Source organism: Nomascus leucogenys, chromosome 18, assembly GCF_006542625.1.
Source record: "Nomascus leucogenys isolate Asia chromosome 18, Asia_NLE_v1, whole genome shotgun sequence".
NCBI lineage: Eukaryota > Metazoa > Chordata > Mammalia > Primates > Hylobatidae > Nomascus > Nomascus leucogenys.
The window spans coordinates 20,652,860-20,673,984 of record NC_044398.1 but is presented as its reverse complement, the minus strand read 5'-3'; the positions used below and the strand labels follow the sequence as shown (position 1 = coordinate 20,673,984).

General features: G+C 46.3%; 1 protein-coding gene across 2 annotated transcripts; it reads left to right on the top strand.

Moving 5' to 3' along the window:
* Positions 1–15,203: 15,203 nt before the first annotated feature.
* Positions 15,204–20,637, top strand: PRF1 (perforin 1). Of its 2 annotated transcripts, none has more exons than XM_030797998.1 (3): positions 15,204–15,347; positions 17,083–17,627; positions 18,803–20,637. In XM_030797998.1, the coding sequence occupies exons 2-3, from the start codon at positions 17,089–17,091 to the stop codon at positions 19,929–19,931; spliced, it is 1,668 nt and encodes a 555-aa protein (XP_030653858.1). In that variant the 5' UTR covers positions 15,204–15,347; positions 17,083–17,088; the 3' UTR covers positions 19,932–20,637. The 2 variants fall into 2 exon arrangements, with proteins under 2 accessions (XP_030653858.1, XP_030653859.1); XM_030797999.1 differs by having other exon boundaries at positions 15,251–15,347; positions 17,057–17,627.
* Positions 20,638–21,125: the final 488 nt, after the last annotated feature.

Genomic DNA, 21,125 nt, shown 5'->3' with positions numbered 1-21,125 from the left:
CAGCCATGGCTCAGCATGGCTGGCTGGCCAGACCAAATGGTAGGCAGACTGTCAGAACATTCACAAAACCCACATCAAATTTTTAAACTGTATAATCTAAGGGCACTGCTCTCACAGAGAAGTAAGAGACCTACTGTTCTTTAATAGAAATATCAGAAAACTGGGAGCTCAGGGATGAGTTAGAAATCCAGTTTTTCCAGACATTAGAATTTCACTTGAATGTGGATTTGCTAGACAGCAGTATGAGCTGGGCTCCTGCGAGAGCACTGGCCTCAAGCCAGAAAACCTAGGTCTGCTCCCTGCTCTGCCACTTGTTGGTTGTATAACGTTGGGCAAGTACTTCTTGCTGGGTCTCAGTTTTTTTAATTAAAAAAAAGGGATAACAATATTTTGCATATGTCACAACATTGTTAGGTGCAGATGAAATAACACACACAAAACTCTTTGTAAACTGTAAAGTCTGTGTCAGACAAAATCAAGAGTGGGGGTCATGGAGCCAAATGGGACGATTGGCGCTGCCATTTCTAAACAGCTACCATGGGTCTCCTGAAGCAAATGAAGGGCAAGAAGGCAATCTGGTGAAAGGGAAGAATGAAGAAGAGAAAGAAAAGGAGGTAAAAGTCTACAAAATCTGAACAGGAGATACAGAAAGGACAGGAGAGAAGGGGACCCTGATGTCTTTTCAGTTCCTCCAAGTATAGGTTCATTTGGGGAGATTCCTACGGTAATCCTTATATCAATCCTCAGTGTTACCATTGATTTAAAACAAAACAAATGCAGGTCTCTTCATCTGTTCAGTCTGCTATAACAGAAGTACCATAGACTGGGTGACTTCGAAGAACAGAAATTGATGTCTCCCAGTTCTGGAGGCCAGAAGTCTGAGATTAGGGTGCCAGCTAGCTGGGCTCTGGCAAGGGCCCTCTTCTGAGCTGCAGATGGCTGTCTCCTCATTTCATTCCAGTCCTCTGGAGCCTCTCTAATAAGGGCACTGACACCATTCATAAGGGATTATGACCTGATTACCACCCTCATGGCCTATTACTTCCCAAAGGCTCCACCTCCTAGTACCATCACATTGGTGGTTGGGATTTGAACACATGAATTTTGGGAGGAACATAAACATTCAGTCATTACGGCAGGAGATTCTACTTCTACTACTCATTTCCACAACATGCACATTCGCATTCTAGGTTCTTGTTTGGTTAACAGATAGAGTTGATGTGGCGGGGTGGACCTCAAATCAAAGGTGTTAGAAATGCTCTCTTTGTGCTCCCTAAATTGGGTCAATCTCATATGAAAATGTTGTCGGTATGAATTTGTAACCACCATAGGCTTGTTCAGAGCCCTCACCACCATGGGCTTAGATCTCTGTGCTAGGAGCCGGGCATGGTGGCTCATGCCTATAATCCCAGCTACTCAGGAGACTGAGATGGGAGGATCCCTTGAGGCCAGGAGTTTGAGACCAGCCTGGATGATATAATGAGACTCCCTCTCAACCACAACAATGAAAAAGATCTCTATGTTAAAACAGGAAAAAACAAACAAACAAAACAAACAAACAAAAAACTCCTTCATCTGAATTAACTAGTGGTTGCTATACCTACCAGAGTCCTTTGAGTCTTTTAAAGTAAAACAGAAAGAACAGAATAATCTAGCACATAGTAGGCAATCAATAAATATTCACTGAATGAAAGAATAAAGAACAAATATTACAGAGTAGCTATCCTTAAAAGCTCTCCATTAGAAAACCCACTTCTGTTACCTAGAAAGACAGAATTAAATACATATATCAAGAATGTACATAATACATATATCAAAAAGCTTGAACAAAATTGGAAAAAAGTAAGGGAAATTCTAAGCAGCCAAAAATAATAAAGAAGCAAAAACTAGAGGGTAAAGCAGGCCAACAGCCAGGGATACCCTGAGGACACAGGCCTGGCCAGGGAAGCCAGAACCTCAGGCTACGGTGACCACATGAGCAACAGGAAATAAGGTTGGGCAGGGTTGCAGAGTAGGGGAATTGAAGCCGAGACCACTCCACGTAAAAACCTAAATAAATACTCAAAGGGCTAATAATGTCAATCAAAGGATAGGCTGTTAAAAGGATCTATTTACTGGGAAAGGGAGTCCAGAAAAAAACTCATTTTTCTCAGTCTTAAATCTGAGTGGAAGGACGGTCTCTCCTTAAACATCAGAACCACAGGTCTACCTTCCCACATGCCACTTGCATGAGTCAGAACATGCCAAGCCAAAAAATAAGCATAAATAGGTCTGAATCGGTAAAAACGGGAGGTGTCTCATAAAAGCACATGCAAACCCACTTTGGAGGAATGTTCTCAATCCTAAGCTTTGCAGGATTCCCACAGGTAAAGGGCAGCCAAGAATGAGCTCACAATCTAACATTGCAAGCCAAACCCTCAAGGAAACAATCCACCAACCAGGAAGATTCAGCTGTGTAACAAGGTAAAGAATGAGCTGCACCAAAGGTTTTATGTGTTGGCATAACTAGATATAAAACCCAAAATGAATATGTTGACATGTTTAAAATTTGTTTCAATAACTAGAAGATGTAGTCATGAAATGTGGAAAAAGAATGAAACAGAGAGTTTACACATAAATCATTAAAAGCAAAAATTAACTAAACAAAAAAATTTCATAGGTAAGACTAAGGGAAATGAGGCCACTTATGCTTTGCTGGTAAGAGTGAAAACTGGTGCTGTCCCTATGGGGGCTATTTATAGCAAATTTATTACAAAATTGAAAATGCATAAGGTTCTGTTCCAGCAATTCAATTCCTGGGAATTTATTCTACAGATATCCTCCACATGTCCAAAAGGAGGTGTGTACAAGGTTATTTACTGCGACATTGTTCATTAGAGCAAAAGACTATAAATAACCCAAATGGCCATCATTAAAAGGCTGGTCCAATAAGTTACGGTTCATCCATATAACGAAATACTGTGCAACATTTTTTTTAAATAAAAGATTGAGGAAATTATGTGCTATAAGGTAAGATTTCCAAACTGTATTAAGTAAAAATAAAGACAAAGTACACAGCAAGAAGTATAATACGGCTCCTTTTGTGTGAGAAAGGAGGAGAATAAAAAACTATTTATGTTCGCACTTGCTTTTATTTGCATGACAAAACTCTGAGAGGCCACCAAATAAATTAGGGAAAAAAAACAAACAACAGTGGCACCTGTGGAGGTCAGTTGGACTGGTGCAAATGGAGAAAGAGCCAGAGAAGGAATATTCACTGTATATCTTTTTCTACCACTTTGATTTTTGCATCTTGGTAAGTGTATTACCTAATCTTAAAACCCAAAGGATGAAGTAATCATACATTAGACACATCTGAAGCAATAATTCATGAATTGAAAACAGGAGAAAAATAATGGCAACTCAGTACAAAAAGACAGAAAGTGGGAAATAAGAAAAAAAGCATAACAGACATGGAAGAGAGCGTGAAAAGGACTATTATATCACCAATGGCATTCAAAAAAGCAGAAAGTAGACTGGGCATGGTGGCTCATGCCTGTAATCCCAGCACTTTGAGAGATCGAGGCAGGCAAATCACCTGAGCTCAGGAGTTCGAGACTAGCCTGGCCAACATGGTGAAACCCTTTCTCTACCAAAAATACAAAAATAGGCTGGGCCTAGTGGCGTGTGCCTGTAGTCCCAGCTACTCAGGAGGCTGAGGTGGGAGGATAGCTTGAGCCTGGGAGACGGAGGTTGCAGTAAGCCAAGATTGTGCCACTGCACTCCAGCCTGGACAACAGAGTGAGATCCTGTCTCAGAAAAAAAAAAAAAAAAAGGCAAAAGGTAGAGCAAACGAGGGAGATGGAATATATGACACTGTAACAGCCAAGATTTTTTCCAGAATGTTAAAGGATATGAATCCTCAGACTCAGGAAGCACCACAAATCCCAAACAGAATACATTTAAAGAAGTCATCTCTAGATATGTACTTCATAGTAAAATTTCAGAAAACCAAAACCAAAAAGATCTTAAAAACAGCCTCCCCCACAAAAAAGACAAATTCTCTAAGAAGAATAACAATTAAACAGTAGCAACAGTGGAAGCCAGAAACTGAGACATAATAACTTAGCAGCACCGAAGGGAGTCAACCAGCAATAACTTCAAAGGGTCAACCAGCTCAAATGATAATTCAAGAACAAGGATGAAATAGACAGCTCAGACAAACAGAAACTGAGAGCATGTGCTGCCAGAGAGACTCACTGAAAGCACTTCTAATGGGTGCTTCAAGGAAAAGAAAACTTATTGCCAAAGAAAGCTAGATCAAAGAATAAATGAGCAAAGACACTGGTAAACATGGGTAAATACAGACAAATGTTGATTATATCAAGCAATAGTACTAACAAATGATTTAGCAGAGGAAAAATGAGATGGAACTAAAACACTGGATGAAAATAACTTTCAGAATGACAAAAGGTGATTTTATTATTTTATTTTATTTTATTATCATTATTATTTTTTGAGATGGAGTCTCACTGTATCACCCAGGCTGGAGTGCAGTGGCACAATCTTGGCTCACTGCAACCTCTGCCTCCTGGGTTCAAGCGATTCTCCCCCCTCAGCCTCCCGAGCAGCTGGGACTACAGACACACATCACCATGCCCGGCTAATTTTTGTATTTTCAGTAGAGATGGGGTTGCACCATGTTGACCAGGCTGGTCTCAAACTCCTGAACTCAGGTGATCCACCCGCCTTGGCCTCCCAAAGTGCTGGGATTACAGGTGTGAGCCACTGCGCCCGGCCAAAAGATGATTTTAGTTAGCAGCATTCTAAGATCTTTGTATCCTTGGGAAGGAGGGAAGTAGTAAACAATTTTAGACTGTTTAGAATGCATGTTAGCATTTTTTATGGGTAACCACCAAATAATCAGAAATAGAGGGTGCAAGAGCTAAACGAGTAGAGAGTAAAGAATGTAATTTTTTTAAAGTTCAGTCAACCTAAAAGAAGGAAGGAAGGGAGGGAGGAAGGATACACAGAAAAAAGCAAGACAATAAACAAATATAAAACATGATGGTGGAAACAAACTCTATTAGAACAGTAATCACAAATATACATGGACTTAACACATAGTTAAACAGTCCCTCAGGCTGGATGACAAAACAAACTCCAACTAATTATGTTTAACAGAGGCCTACCTAAAATATAAGAGCACAGGGAATTTGAAAGTAAGATAGAATACATCCATGATGGAACGAATCAAAAGAAAGCTGGTACACTTAAAAATTATTAAAATAGGCCAGGCGTGGTGGCTCATGCCTGTAATCCCAGCACTTTGGGGGGCCGAGACAGGCGGATCACGAGGTCAAGAGATCGAGACCATCCTGGCCAACATGGTGAAACCCCGTCTCTACTAAAAATACAAAAAAATTAGCTGGGCATGGTTGCGTACGCCTGTAGTCCCAGCTGTTCGGGAGGCTGAGGCAGGAGAATCACTTGAACTCGAGAGGCAGAGGTTGCCGTGAGTCAAGACTGCGCCACGGCACTCCAACCAGACAACAGTGCGAGACTCCATCTCAAAAAAAAAAAAAAAAGTTATTAACCTGGTAGATTCCATGTTACATATATTTTACCACAATTAAAAATAATAGTAAAAAAAGGAAAGTTGGAATAGCTCTATTAATACCAGACCAAATAGACATTTAGGCAAAAAGCATTGTTTGAGATAAAAAGAGCCACTACATAATAATAAAGAGTTCAATCCTGGAAGACAACACTATACTAAACTTGTTTAATAAAGCAGCTTCCAAATATATAAAGCAAAAACTGACAGAACGAAAGGTATAGAGAGAAGCTAAACAATCTACCTTCATCGTAGAAGATTTCAACAGGATTCTCTCAGTAATCACTGTTTCAAAAGACCACAGATTTGAACATAGAACCCTGCATCCAAAAATTAGCAAATCCATATTCTTCTCAAGTACACAGGAACATTTACAAAACTAAACATTTGGTAGACCATAGAAAAAATGTCAATAAACCTTAATGAATAGGTGTCACACAGACAACATGCTCTGACTACAATGCAACTATGTTAGAAATTCATAACCAACAGATAGCATTTAAAACCCCCATGACTGAAATTGTGGAAAGCACACTTTTAAATAACTTGCAAGCCAAAAAAGAAATTATAAGAAAATGTAGAAAATATTTTAAAACTAGGCAATTATGAATATACCACATCCCAAAACTTTACAGACACAGTTAAAAAGATTCTTAGAAATGTAGAGGCTTAAATGATTACTTAAAGAAGCATTTACTTACTGAAAATAAAGAAAAAGAAAGACTGAAAATTAATGAGCTAAGGGTTCAACTCAAGAAATTAGAAGCAGAACAACAGAAAAAGCCCAAAGAAAAGGGAAAAGGAAGGAAGAGAAAAAAATTTTTAATGAAATTAACAAAATGGAAAATAATGATACAATAGAGAAAATCAATAAAGCCAAGAGTAGGTTCTTTGAAAAAATTAATGTGATATATATAAATCTTTATCAAGACTGATCCATGAAAAAGAAAAAAGCCATTCTTTTTATTTTATTTTATTTTATTTTGAGACAGAGTCTTGCTCTGTCACCCAGGCTGGAGTGCAGTAGTGCGATCTCGGCTCACTACAAGCTCCGCCTCCCGGGTTCACACCATTCTTCTGCCTCAGCCTCCCGAGTAGCTGGGACCACAGGCGCCTGCTACCACGCCCGGCTAATTTTTTGTATTTTTAGTAGAGACAGGCTTTCACCGTGTTAGCCAGGATGGTCTCGATCTCCTGACCTTGTGATCCGCCCGCCTCGGCCTCCAAAGTGCTGGGATTACAGGCATGAGCCACCGTGCCTAGCCTAAAGCCATTTTTAAAAAATCTTTTATCAAAATAGGACATCACTACCAACTCAGAAAGATTTTGTTTTTAAGAGAAAGACCATTGTAAACAACTTCATGCCCACAAGTGTGAAATTTGAGACAGTGTGAAGGATTTAGAAAAACGTAACTTGCCAAAACTGATACCAGAAAACAAACAAAACAGAAAACCTGAATAAAGCTACTGGGTCCAAGATGTGGGTCCACCAAGACGTGGACCCAGTAGTTTAAAATCTACCCAATTACATCAACAGAGTGCGAATCTTCTATGAAGCCTTTTGCAGAGTGGAAAAAGAGGAAAGATTTCTTCAGTTCTTTTGTCTCATTTTATGAGACAAAGGGCAAAACAAGAACTGTGGGTAACACTGTTGAGGGCTGAGGGAGAACCTCAAAGTTTCACAAACTTGTAAAGAAAAGGCACTAAAGAATTATCGCAGGGTGAAGAAAACACCACCTGTGACTGCATTTTGGCTCTTTAATGTATGCACGATAATTACCATCTAAACACTAGTTTTGTTAAAGGACCTCTTTGATTTCAGGTCACAGCTGTCATTTATGTGGTAGGTACTGCACTTCAGTAGACGCAATCACACTCTATCTCCCTCGTGCATTCTATGTCGAGGGCTGCCTTCGTCTGTTCCTGCTGCTATATCAAAAGGCCTTAGCGTGGGTAATCTATAAATAATAGAACTTCATTACTCACAGTTCTGGAGGCTGGGAAGTCTAAGATCAAGGTGCCAGCAGACTCAGTGTCTGGTGAAGGCTTGCCCTACTCCACAGACGACAACTTGTGTCCTCACACACACAGCAGAAGGGTAGAAAGGCAAAAGGGACTAATAGACTCCCTCAAGCCCTTTTATAAGGGCACTAATCCCACTCATGAGGGCAGGACCCTCTTAATACCTCTTAATACTATTGCACTGAGGGATGTCAACAGAAATTTTGGAGACACACAAACGTTCAAACTATATAGCATTCCAGGCCGGGCGCAGTGGCCCACGCCTATAATCCCAACACTTTGGGAGGCCGAGGCGGGTGGATCATCTGAGGTCAGGAGTTCAAGACCAGCCTGACCAATGTGGTGAAACCTCATCTCTACTAAAAAAAATTACAAAATTAGCCGGGTGTGGTGGCACATGCCTGTAATTGCAACTACTTGGGAGGCTGAGGCAGGAGAATCACTTGAACCTGGGAGGCAGAGGTTGCAGTGAGCCGAGATCGTGCCATTGCACTGCAGCCTGGGTAACAAGAGGGAAACTCCATATCAAAAAAAAAAAAAAAAGAAAACTATAGCATTCCACCCCTGGTGCCCCCAAAATTCATGTCCTTCTGACATACAAAATATATTCATTCCATCAATACCCCCAAAAGTTTTAACTCACTTCACCATCAACGTTAAAGTTTAAGTCCAGTCTACATTTCATCTGAATATCATCTCGAGTAGTCCCAGCTACTCAAGAAACTGAGGTGGGATGATCCCTTGAGCCCAGGAGTTCGAGGCTGCAGTGAGACTGTACCACTACACTCGAGCCCAGGCAAGAGAGCGGGACTCTGTCACTTAAAAAAATAAAATGAAATGAAAAATTTTAAATGAGTATCATCTAAATCACATATGGATGAGACTTAAGGTATAATTCAACCTGAGGCAGGCCGGGCACGGTGGCTCACCCCTGTAATCCTGAGACGGGTGGATCACTTGAGCTCAGGAGTTCGAGATCAGCCTGGCCAACATGTTGAAACCCCGTCTCTACTAAAATACGAAAAAGTAGCCAGGTGTGGTGGCATACGTCTGTAGTCTCAGCTACTTGGGAGGCTGAGGCAGGAGGATTACTTGAACCTGGGAGGCGGAGGTTGCAGTGAACCAAGATTCTCACCACTGCATTCCAGCCTGAGCAACAGAGTGAGACTCTGTCTCAAAAAAATAAAATAAAATAAAATCACCCTGAGGCAAGTTGCTCTCCAGCTGTCAACCTATGAAATAAAAAAAGTTATGTGCTTCCAAAATACAATGGTGGGGCCAGGCACAGTGGCTCACATCTGTAATCCCAGCACTTTAGGAGGCCAAGGCGGGCAGGTCACCTGAGGTCAGGAGATCGAGACCAGCCTGGCCAATATGGCGACACCCTGTCTCCACTAAAAATACAAAAAAAAAATTAGCTAGGCTTGCTGGAAGGCACCTGTAATTCCAGCTACTTGGGAGACTGAGGCAGGAGAATCGCTTGAACATGGGAGGTAGAGGTTGCAATGAGCCAAGATCGCGCCTTTTACTCCAGCCTGGGTGACAAGAGGGAAACTCTGTCTCAAAAAAAAAAAAAAAAAAAATACAATGGTGGGATGAGCATAGATAGACATTCCCATTCCAAAAGGGAGCAATAGGAAAGAAGAAAGGGGTGACAGGCCTTGACCAAGTCCAAAACCCAACAGAGCAAACAACAGTAAATCTTAAGACTTGAAAATAATCTTTGACTCCATGCCCCACCTTCTGCACACACCGGGGTGGGAGTCATGCTTCCAGGCAGCACTGTCCCACAGCTTTGCTTGGCACCACCCACGCAGTGGCCCTCATGTATTGGAGTCCAGTCCCTGAGAATCTCCCAGATTGGAGTTGCATGCTGGTGGCTCTCCTGGTCTGGCATCTCTGGGGTCACTCTGACCCCATGGCTCCACTGAGAGCCCTAGTGGGGGCTTTCTGAGGTGGCCCCAACCCCACAGGTCCACTAGACATTTCCCTAGTGGGGGCTCTCTGAAGTGGTCTCATATCTATGATAGTTCTCTGCCTGGGCCCCAAGCCTCTCTAGGACATCCTTTGAAATCTAGGTGGTCGTAGCCATGCCCCCACTGCAGTTTAACACTGCATGGATACCATGCTCCAATGTATCCAATTTTACACTTGTGGGCATGAAGCATGGCGCTCCAGCCATGGAGCATGGTATCCACGGGGCAACCAAAGGGCCAACCACTGTAGACCACACTGTACCTAGGCCCACTAGTCACACTTGAGGTGACCAAGGAGCTCTGTGCCAGAATGCATAGAGTAGACATTTGATGCAGCCCTGGGCAGCAAACCCCAAAGCCCCAAAGGCATCCTGGGTCCCTCCCTTGAAACCATTCTGACCACAAAACCCTGGCACTCCAGGCCTGTAATAGTAGTGGCAGCCTTGAGGATCTCCAAAATGCCTTGGGGGCCATTTTCCCATTGTCTTGATGAATATCTCCTGGCATTCTTCTAGCCATACAAATCTCCCTATCAAACATTCACTTGGCCACACCATTGGTATTCTCTCTCAAACACTTTCTCATTCTTTACAACCTGGCCACGCTGAGAATTTTCCAACTCTTTTAAGTTCTACTTCCCTTTTAACTATAAATTTCACCCTTAATTCATTTCTCTCATCTTGTATTTTACTGTAAGCAATCAAGAAAAGCCATGCTGCATCCTCAACACTTTGCTTAGAGATTTCTTCTACCAAATATGCTATTTCATTGCTCATAAGTTCTGCCTTCCACAAAACACTAGAACACAAACACAATTCAGCCAAATTCTTTGCCACTTTATAACAAGGATCACTTTCTTCCACTTAACAAGAAGGTGTTTCTTATTTCCATCTAAGACCTCATCAAAGTAGCCTTTACTGTTTATATTTCTACCAATGTTCCACTTGCAACCACTTAAATAATCTCTAAAATGATTGAAGCTCTCTCTACAGTTCTCCTCATCTTCTGAACCCTCACTAGAAAAACCCTTTATAGTCCATTCACAGAAATACAAGTTTTTTTCAGCATGAACCTCAAACTCTTCCAGCCTCTACCCATTACTCAGCTGCAAAGCTGCTTCCACATTTGTAGGTATTTGTTACAGCAGCACCCCACTCTCAGCACAATTTCTAGCTTAGTCTACTCCTGCTGCCATAGCAAAATATGTTAGACTGAATAATTGATAAATAATAGAAATTTATTTCTCACAGTTATGGAGGCTGGAAAGTTCAAGATCAAAGTACCAGCAGATGTGGTATCTGGTGAAAGTTTGCTTTCTGCTCCACAGATGGTGCCTGTTGCTGTGACCTCATATGGTGGAAGGGCAGAAGAGCAAGAAGGTACAAACAGACTCCCTCAAGCCCTTTTATAAGGGCACTAATCCCATTCATGAAGGCAGAATCCTCATGACCTAATTACCTCCTAAAGGCCCCACTCCTTAATACTATTGCATTGAGGATTAAGTTTCAACATGAATCTTGGAGGGACATGAACATTCCAAGATAGCAAGATTTATGGCACTGTTCTATCTAAAGCAGATATTTTATAACCTAAAAAAATCAAAACCATATGCGATATCCACATGCAAAAGAATGACGTTGGACCCCTTTCCATACACAAAAATTAACTCCAAATGGATAATAGACCTAAATATAAGAGCTAAAACTATAAAACTCTTAGAAGAAAACATAGGAATAAATCATAATCTTGGATTAGGCAGAACCTTCTTAGATATGGCATTAAAAATATAAGCAACAAAAGAAAAAAATAGATAAATTGAACTTCAACAAAAGTAAAAATTTTTTTGTTTGTTTGTTTGTTTGTTTTTTTTTTGAGACAGAGTCTTGCTCTGTCACCCAGGCTGGAGTGCAGTGGCACGATCTTGGCTCACTGTAAGCTCCGCCTCCCGGGTTCACGCCATTCTCCTGCCTCAGCCTCCTGAGTAGCTGGGACTACAGGCGCCCACCACCGTGCTCAGCTAATTTTTTTTTTTTTTAGTAGAGATGGAGTTTCACTGTGTTAGCAAGGATGGTCTCGATCTCCTGACCTCGTGATCCGCCCACCTCGGCCTCCCAAAGTGCTGGGATTACAGGCGTAAGCCACGGCGCCCGGCCTGTAAAATTTTTTTTTTTTTTTTTGAGACAGTGCCTGAATCTGTTACCCAGGCCAGAGTAAAGTGGTGCGATCTTGGCTCACTGCAGCCTCAACCCCTCAGGCTCAAGAAATCCTCCCACCTAAGGCTTCTGAGTAGCTTGGACTACAGGGGTGTGCGTGTGCCACCACTCTTAGCTAATTTTTTTTTTTTTTTTTCCAGAGACAGAGTCTTGCCATGTTGCCCAGGCTGGTCTCAAACTCCTGGGCTCAAGCAATCCTCCCACCTCAGCCTCCCAAATAGCTGGAACTATTTGGAACTATCCCAAAAAGCAGGCACACATCACCATGCCTGGCTAATTTTTGTATTTTTTGTACAGACAGGGTTTTGCCACATTGCCTAGGTTGGTCTTGAATTCCTGGACTTAAGCGATCCTCCTACCTTGGCCTCCCAAAGTGCTGGCATTACAGGTGTGAGCCACCATGCCTGGCCAAAAGTAAAATATTTTTATACATCAAGGGCACCCTCAAGAAAGTGAAAAGAAAGACGACTGCCAAAATAGGAAAAAAAAATTGCAAATTCTATATCTGATAAGGGTCTAGAAGCCAAAACGTAGAAAGAGCTATTACAATTCAACAAAAAAAAGACGACTCAGTTCAAAATAGGGGCAAAGGACTTGAATAGACATTTCTCCAAAGAAGGTGTACAAATGGCCAATAAGCATATGGAAAGATGTTCAACTTCATTAGCCACTGGGAGATCCAAGTCAAAACCACAATGAGGTACGACTTCACACCCACTAGGATGGTTATAATCAAGGTTTGGCAAGGAACTAGTGGAACCTTGGTTTGATTTGGAAAGGAGGAATTAGAACTCTCATAAGCTGCTGGAGAAATGCAAAATGATGAAATCACGTTGGAAAACAGTTCCTCAAAAAGTTAAACCTATAGTTACCACATGTCCCAGCAATTCCACTCCTAGATATATACCCAAGAGAAATGGAAACATATGTCCACACAGTAACCTGTACACAGGTGTTCATAACAGCATTATTCATAACAGCTAAAAAGTAGACACAACCTATAAATCCATCAATTATGAATGGGTAAACAAATTGTGATATGTCCATATAATATAATATTATTCAGCCATGAAATGGACTAAAGTACTGATACATGCTACAACATGGATGAACCTTGAAAGTATTATGTTAAATGAAATAAGCCAGACACAAAAGGCCATGTATCCTAACATTCTTTTTATATGAATTGTCGAAAATGGGAAAATTAACAGAGACATAAAGTAGATTAGTGTTATGAAGAAATGAGAAATGGCCGGGCATGGTAGCTCACGCCTGTAATCCCAGCACTTTGGGAGGCCAAGGTGGGCAGATCACTTGCAGGTCAGGAGTTCAAGACCAGCCTGGCCATTATGGTGAAACCCCGTCTCTACTAAAAATACAAAAAAAAAAAAAAAAAAATTAGCCAGGCATGGTAGCGCATGCCTGTAGTCCCAGCTACTGGGGAGGCTGAGGTGGGAGAATTGCTTGAACCTGGGAGGCAGAGGTTGCAGTAAGCCGAGATCATGCCACTGCACTCCAGTCTGGGTGACAAATCAAGACTTCATCTCAAAAAAAAAAAAGAAAAAGAAAAAGAAATGAGAAATGACCAACAGTGGGTATAGGTTTTATTTTTGGAAAGTGATGAAGATGTTCTAAAATTGACTGTAGCGGTGGCTGTACAACTCTGTGAACATACTAAAGCCATTGAATCGTATACTTGAAATGGGTGAATTATATGATACGTGAATTACATCTCAATAAAGTTGTTACTAAAGAAAACCATATGCATGGTGTCTGGTGATTGAACAAATTATGCACTTGTTGAAACTTGTGTCTCTGAGGAAAAACTGTGCTTAATGCACATTCAAGTGTCAAGTTTCAGAAGGACAGCTGTCATTAGTTAAACGAGCCAAAAACAGTCATCACCCTCAATGTCATTTCGGCTCGTTAATGGATCCCCCAACAACCACCAGCATCTCTTGGGCATCAGCCACTTCATAAGCCACTTGAAACCTGCCAAATGTACATTTTATCATTAGCTGGAAAGATTTGTAGAATTCCAAAGTCCTCTCTTTGATTTTATAGGTGAGGAAACTAATGCTCAGAAAGGGGGTTGGTATCTATCGCCGTGAGGCATACGGTAAGTTTCTGGTGAATCTGGGATCAGAACCTGTTTAGACTTTGCCTCTTTTTTCCTGCAGATACTTTGCAGGACTTCCATGTCCCTCAAACTGGCCTTCCCGTCATGGTCAGGAAAGAAACTCCTCACAGCCTCAGCATCCAAGTCAGACTATGGGTGAGAGCTGGAAAGCGATCAGGAGGCTGCAGTTTCTAGAAGAGGGTGGGGACACCGCAGAGAGAAGATGGGGCCAGATTCCGAGAAGACAGCATAAACCCCTGTTCCTGTAAGAGCAGGGACGCAAGCAGGGACATAAACGCAAGGGATGAGCCCCAAAGTGTGACCCATGAGACATGATGTCACATGTGGTCTGGAGCCTGCGGCCACTTCTTCCCATCATATACACAGTTATGAGAACAAATTGTGAGAACCACCTCCCCCCTTACCCAGCTGCCCCCACCCCAGAAACCGTGTGATTTTGTGCCCCAGTGCCCTGTGAGTCACTCCACCCATGGAAACCTTACTCCACCCTGACCTCAAGCAAGGCAAGGAGTGCAGAAGACACGTCCTCTGGTGCTACCAGACCACTCTCACCAGCACCCATGACCTCAGCAGGGCTGGAGCCAGCGTGGAGGCCACTGGCTGTCCTCACAAAGCGAGGAGCAGGAGCCCCTGTTTGAGGAACATGCTTAGAGTTCGGAGCCTGGGCTAGGCTGGGATGTAGGTTGGGCAGGAAGTGGATGGCAAGATTAAAGCAACATCTCTCTTCTCCCACTCAGGGAGGAGGGAATGGCCACAGGCACTGACACTCAAGAAGGGCCAGGCACAGTTCCAAGCACTTCACAACAACCCCTAGGGTCTACATGACTACAATCCCAATTGTTCAGTGAAGAAACTGAGGCACAGTGAGGCTGAAGAACCCTACCAGTCCACACCGCTGGTGCAAAACCGAGCTGCCCAAGCCCCGGCGGTCTGGCGTGCAGGCCCATGCTCTCAGCCGCCGCCTCTGCTTGCCTCTTACATCCCACACATGCGATGCTGTGATCAGAAGCAAGGAGATGGCCCTGCTGGCCTGTTCATCAACACCAGGGCCGAGTCTCAAAGTCCTCAGCACCCCGTCCTTCTCCGCCTATGTGCCCTGAGTCCCCCAGCCCCAGCAGCTCTACTCGGCAGATGAGCCTCTGGCCCTGCTGCTCGCTTCCTGAGGGCTGTCAGTGGGGCGCCGGATGAGGGCTGAGGACAGGGTGGGTGCTCGTGGGAGGGGAGAGCGCAAAGGACCCGTGACCACAGCTGGGGGCGGGGCAGGAAGTAGAAGTGATGTGAGTGGTGGCTGGTGCAAGGAGCCACAGTGGGCTGCCTGGGGGGCTGATGCTACCATTCCAGGAGCCTCGGTGAACAGAGGATATCCGTCTGTGTAGCCGCTTCTCTATACGGGACTCCAGGTAAGGAGAGAGCAGGGATTGAGGGGCCTGGGGCCCTGGGTGGAGGGGAAGAGCCTGATGGAGCAGGAAGTGCCGTGACCTATAAGACAAGACACCTGGGTCACAGACGGTGCCCATCACTAACTTGCTGGGCAGCCCTGTGCCCACCCTGGGCCTCAGTTTCCTCACGTATGAAATGAAGAGGTAGCATGCAGTTTCCAAGGCCCTGCAAGTGCTGACATTAAAGCTTCTAAGAAAGCTGGAAAGAGGCTCCCTGGGACAGAATACCATGAGAGTCAGGATGAAGGCTGAGTTCCCTGGATTAGGGTTATGACCATGCCTGCCTCCTAGCTGGGATAAGCCCAGGGCCTTTGAAGATTCCCCTGGCCTCTTTGCCTCCCTGGGGCTAGCCATGCTGCCTGGAATTCCACCCTTCAAGTCACGCCTTTGGGCAGAGCAGGAGGCTCCAGCTGTAATGGGGGCTCTCCATAGCCCTCTTGTCTCAGAACCTGTGGTACCCAAGGGCAAAGGCCTTTGAAGAGCTCAGCTTGCATAAGGTTAGACAAAGGAGGTTCCAGATCATAAACAGGCCCAGGCGATGCCCCAGAAACACCTTAAAATTAGGAAGAACCTTCCAGACAATCATTGTCCATAGTAGGCAGTGGGGGGACCCTGTCACTGCCGAAGGCCACAGAGCTTGGCAGGGAGTGGCAAAGAGGGGAGAGGCAGCAGGAAGGGATCTGAAAAGCAACCTTTGAGGCCTTTCCCCACACAAAATCCAAGAGTGTGATCGGGTCTGCCCATTTTTCTTTCTTTTTTTGAGGCAGAGTCTCACTCTATCACCCAGGCTGGAGTGCAGTGGTACAATCTTGGCTCACTGCAACCTCCGCCTCCCGGGTTCGAGCGATTCTCCTGTCTCAGCCTCCCAAGTAGCTGGGATTACAGGCACCCGCCACCATGCCCAGCTAATTTTTGTATTTTTAGTAGAGGGGGGTTTCACCATGTTGGCCAGGCTGGTCTCGAACTTCTGACCTCCAGTGATCTGCCTGCCTCTGCCTCCCACAGTGTTGGGATTACAGGTGTGAGCCACCACACCTGGCCAGGTCGGCAGGTTTTATTCTAGAATTCAGGCTGATGTTCTTCCATAAAGCTCAGAGGGAGAGCACCAAAGGGAAAATGGGAAGAATAGGTGAAATATAGGACCTCATTTCTCTTCCAATTCTGTTAAGGGCTCAGTGGGAGGGAGAGAGGTTAGAGAGAGTGACAGAGACAAAGAAACAGAGTGAGAGTCAGGGTGGGCAAAGGGTGGCTTGTTCTGGGGCCAAAAATTACACTTCTCCAGAATGAAGGCTTCCTCAGGTCCCCAGGCCCCTCCCCAAACCTGCTACAGCTACTCTGTCCCCTCTTCTGTGGCCACAACCTCCTCCCCACCACCCACAGTTGTGTCCTGGGGACAGAGCCATCCACCTAGATCCCCATTAGACCTTTGGGAAATTCTAGCAAGGGGCTCCCTTTGGCTGTGTGACCGTGGGTAGGGCTTTTCCCCTCTCTGGGCCCATCTGTACAATGTGGGGGCTGAACCAGGCCTGTAAGGGACATACCAGCTCTGACATTCATTGAATAATGACTTAAGAGATATCTCAGCCCCTCCCCTTCCATGTGCCCTGATAATCCATGGCTGTGGGGGAAGGGAGCAGTCATCCTCCATCCCTCCACCCGTGGTTTCCCAGAGCCCAAGTGCCCCCTGTCTCTGCAGCTCCAGATGGCGGCCCGTCTGCTCCTCCTGGGCATCCTTCTCCTGCTGCTGCCCCTGCCCGTCCCTGCCCCGTGCCACACGGCCACACGCTCAGAGTGCAAGCGCAGCCACAAGTTCGTGCCTGGTGCATGGCTGGCCGGGGAGGGTGTGGACGTGACCAGCCTCCGCCGCTCGGGCTCCTTCCCAGTGGAGACACAAAGGTTCCTGCGGCCCGACGGCACCTGCACCCTCTGTGAAAATGCCCTACAGGAGGGCACCCTCCAGCGCCTGCCTCTGGCGCTCACCAACTGGCGGGCCCAGGGCTCTGGCTGCCAGCGCCATGTAACCAGGGCCAAAGTCAGCTCCACTGAAGCTGTGGCCCGGGATGCGGCTCGTAGCATCCGCAACGACTGGAAGGTCGGGCTGGATGTGACTCCTAAGCCCACCAGCAATGTGCATGTGTCCGTGGCCGGCTCACACTCACAGGCAGCCAACTTTGCAGCCCAGAAGACCCACCAGGACCAGTACAGCTTCAGCACTGACACAGTGGAGTGCCGCTTCTACAGGTAAGAGGGGGTGGGGGGCTGGAAAAGATGCAGGAAACTCTGGGTGGTCTAGGAGCCCTGGAAAGGCAGAGTCCTCCAATCAAACTTGGAGGCTGCCTCCACCAGGAAGAAACTGCAATCCTGGCTCTCAGACTTCAGGCGATTCAGCCCTGTGGCCTCCTCTCATCCATGAGGTCCCAAATCTGGGAGTGCCCAGTGAGACACCAAGTAGAGAGAAAGTGAGTGAGACCATGCCTGAGAGCCGCAGCAGGGTGCCATTTAGATCTAGTGAGTACTCAACCCTGCCTTTCCTGGGCACAGCCAGCCTTCCACAGAGTCCTTCCTGGATAGGGACAGAGGCAAGAGACCTGGCCAGGTCATCCTTCCTCATTGCTGTGTGACCTTGAGCATCTCTTCTCTCTGAGCTTCAATCATCCACTCAACCAATACTCACATCTGCCTGTGGCAGGGCCACACTGCTGAGTGACACCAGTTGCTACCATAGCCCCTGGGAGTAGGAAGTCTGGGACCCAGATTCCACGTCTGAGAAAGGCACAGTGTTTGTGGGCCAGACCTAAGTTACCTGCTCTGATTCCTCAGACCTGGAGGCCACGTTTCCTCCACAGAGAGGCCGAGCATGGCCCAAGCTGTCAGGATCCTGGGCATGTGGGACCCATCCAGGGGGACAGATGGATGAAGGCCACATGACTAGGTTCCAAAGTTCGATGGATACCATCAGTGCAGGATCATTGCTTTTATGTTCTTTTTTCCTTTTTCTTAAAAAAAAAAAATAGAGATGGGGTCTCACTATGTTGCCCGGGCTGGTCTCAAACTCCTGGGCTCAAGTGATCCTCCCGCCTTGGCCTCCCAAAGTGCTGGGGTTACAGGCGTGAGCCACTGCACCTGGCCAGGATCATTGCTTTTATAATAAGAAAATTAAAAGGAAAGAAAAAAATGTTATTTTGAAAAGGAAAAGAGAAAATACCTATACAGAGCACTGAGGTCCCTGAGGGGTGAGAGCGGAGGCATCCCTGCCAGCCCCGTGCCACAGTGCTTGTGCTCTGGAGCCGGGCCCCTGAGTTCCAGTCCTAGTTCTGCCCACTTACATGTGACCTTGAGCAGTCCTGAAGGAGTTATTTGATTGAATGGGGAAAATACTGCCCCTGGGCCCAGCTGAGGTCTCTCTCTTCTCGCAGTTTCCATGTGGTACACACTCCCCCGCTGCACCCTGACTTCAAGAGGGCCCTCGGGGACCTGCCCCACCACTTCAACGCCTCCACCCAGCCCGCCTACCTCAGGCTCATCTCCAACTACGGCACCCACTTCATCCGGGCTGTGGAGCTGGGCGGCCGCATCTCGGCCCTCACTGCCCTGCGCACCTGCGAGCTGGCCCTGGAAGGGCTCACGGACAACGAGGTGGAGGACTGCCTGACCGTCGAGGCCCAGGTCAACATAGGTGCCCGTGGCAGCTCCTCTGCCGAAGCCAAGGCCTGTGAGGAGAAGAAGAAGAAGCACAAGATGACGGCCTCCTTCCACCAAACCTACCGGGAGCGCCATTCAGAAGTGGTTGGCGGCCATCACACCTCCATTAATGACCTGCTGTTCGGGATCCAGGCCGGGCCCGAGCAGTACTCAGCCTGGGTGAACTCGCTGACCGGCAGCCCTGGCCTGGTGGACTACACTCTGGAACCCCTGCACATGCTGCTGGACAGCCAGGACCCGCGGCGGGAGGCACTGAGGAGGGCCCTGAGTCAGTACCTGACGGACAGGGCTCGCTGGAGGGACTGCAGCCGGCCGTGCCCGCCGGGGCGGCAGAAGAGCCCCCGAGACCCGTGCCAGTGTGTGTGCCACGGCTCAGCGGTCACCACCCAGGACTGCTGCCCTCGGCAGAGGGGCCTGGCCCAGCTGGAGGTGACCTTCATCCAAGCATGGGGCCTGTGGGGGGACTGGTTCACTGCCACGGATGCCTATGTGAAGGTCTTCTTTGGTGGCCAGGAGCTGAGGACCAGCACCGTGTGGAACAATAACAACCCCATCTGGTCAGTGCGGCTGGATTTTGGGGATGTGCTCCTGGCCACAGGGGGGCCCCTGAGGTTGCAGGTCTGGGATCAGGACTCTGGCTGGGATGATGACCTCCTTGGCACCTGTGATCAGGCTCCCAAGTCTGGTTCCCATGAGGTGAGATGCAACCTGAACCATGGCCACCTAAAATTCCGCTATCATGCCAGGTGCTTGCCCCACCTGGGAGGAGGCACCTGCCTGGACTACATCCCCCAAATGCTTCTGGGGGACCCTCCAGGAAACCGGAGTGGGGCCGTGTGGTGAGAACAGTGAGCTTGGAAAGGACCAGTATGCTTGGACTGAAGGGGTTCTCACAGTGGGAGCCAGGGCTGTCTTCGTATTCCCATTAGACCAAGCTTGTCCAACCCAAGGCCCGCATGCGGCCCAGGATGGCTCTGAATTCGGCCCAACACAAATTCGCAAACTTTCTTAAAACATTTTGAGTTTTTTTTGCGATTTTTTTTTTTTTTTTTTAGCTCTTCGGCTATCATTAGTGCTAGTGGATTTTACATGTGGCCCAACACAATTCTTCTTCCAGTGCGGCCCAGAGAAGCCAAAAGATTGGATATCCATCAGACAGATGGAAAAGGGAGACTCAGACTGCTTTTCAGGCAGGTGGCTGGGTTTACACGCTAATCCTGATTCACCCTGTCCAAACTGCCTAAGCCCTTCGCCATTCTCGAGCCCTGCAGTCACAGCTACACAGATCACAGCTTCAGCCAGGAGCTGGGCAGAAGGCCAAGAGGCTGTTCCCACCAGGCTGCTCAGGGCTGGTCTTTTAGGACCCTTCCCTTGAGCCCTCTATGGTGTGGCAAAGCCTTCATTGCCTTAACTGGAGCCCCATCAGCTCCAGCTGCTCTGTCTTCTTTGCCCACAATGCTTTGCCCCTCAGACAAATGAAGGCCTGTCCTGACCTGTCTCACCGTGTACATAGCTTGATAAAGGGCTAATAAATATGATGTTATGGTGATCATCATGGTGGTGTTGTGGCAGAGGAAAAGATGGGACCAAACACACCCCAGAGATAAACTTCTACATTAGCAACCCGATGAAAACAGGCAGGCAGGTAATGTATATAAACTGCTTTTCCACTTTTGTCAGAAACATGGGGACCCAAAATATTTTACCTTCCTCATAACTCTCTGACTCAAGAAAGCAGCAGCATAAACGTGGTGATAAATGGCAACAGGCATTCAGCTCCCAGCTGGAAGACAATAGGGCATGGTGAGGACTGTGGTCAACTAAAGAGTGCGTTATCTTTTGTGCAGGGGGAGGGGCTGCAGTGCTGCTCCAGCCAAACATTTCATGCAGGAACGTGAGCCCCGTGCTGCCAGGTCTTCTACTTTTTTAAAGTCAAACCACAATTTGACTTCTAACTGTGGCGGTTAATTTCACTTTGCGAAAATAAACCTTTGTGAGCAAACATGGTGCAAGCCAAAGAGAACATGCATGTGGGCC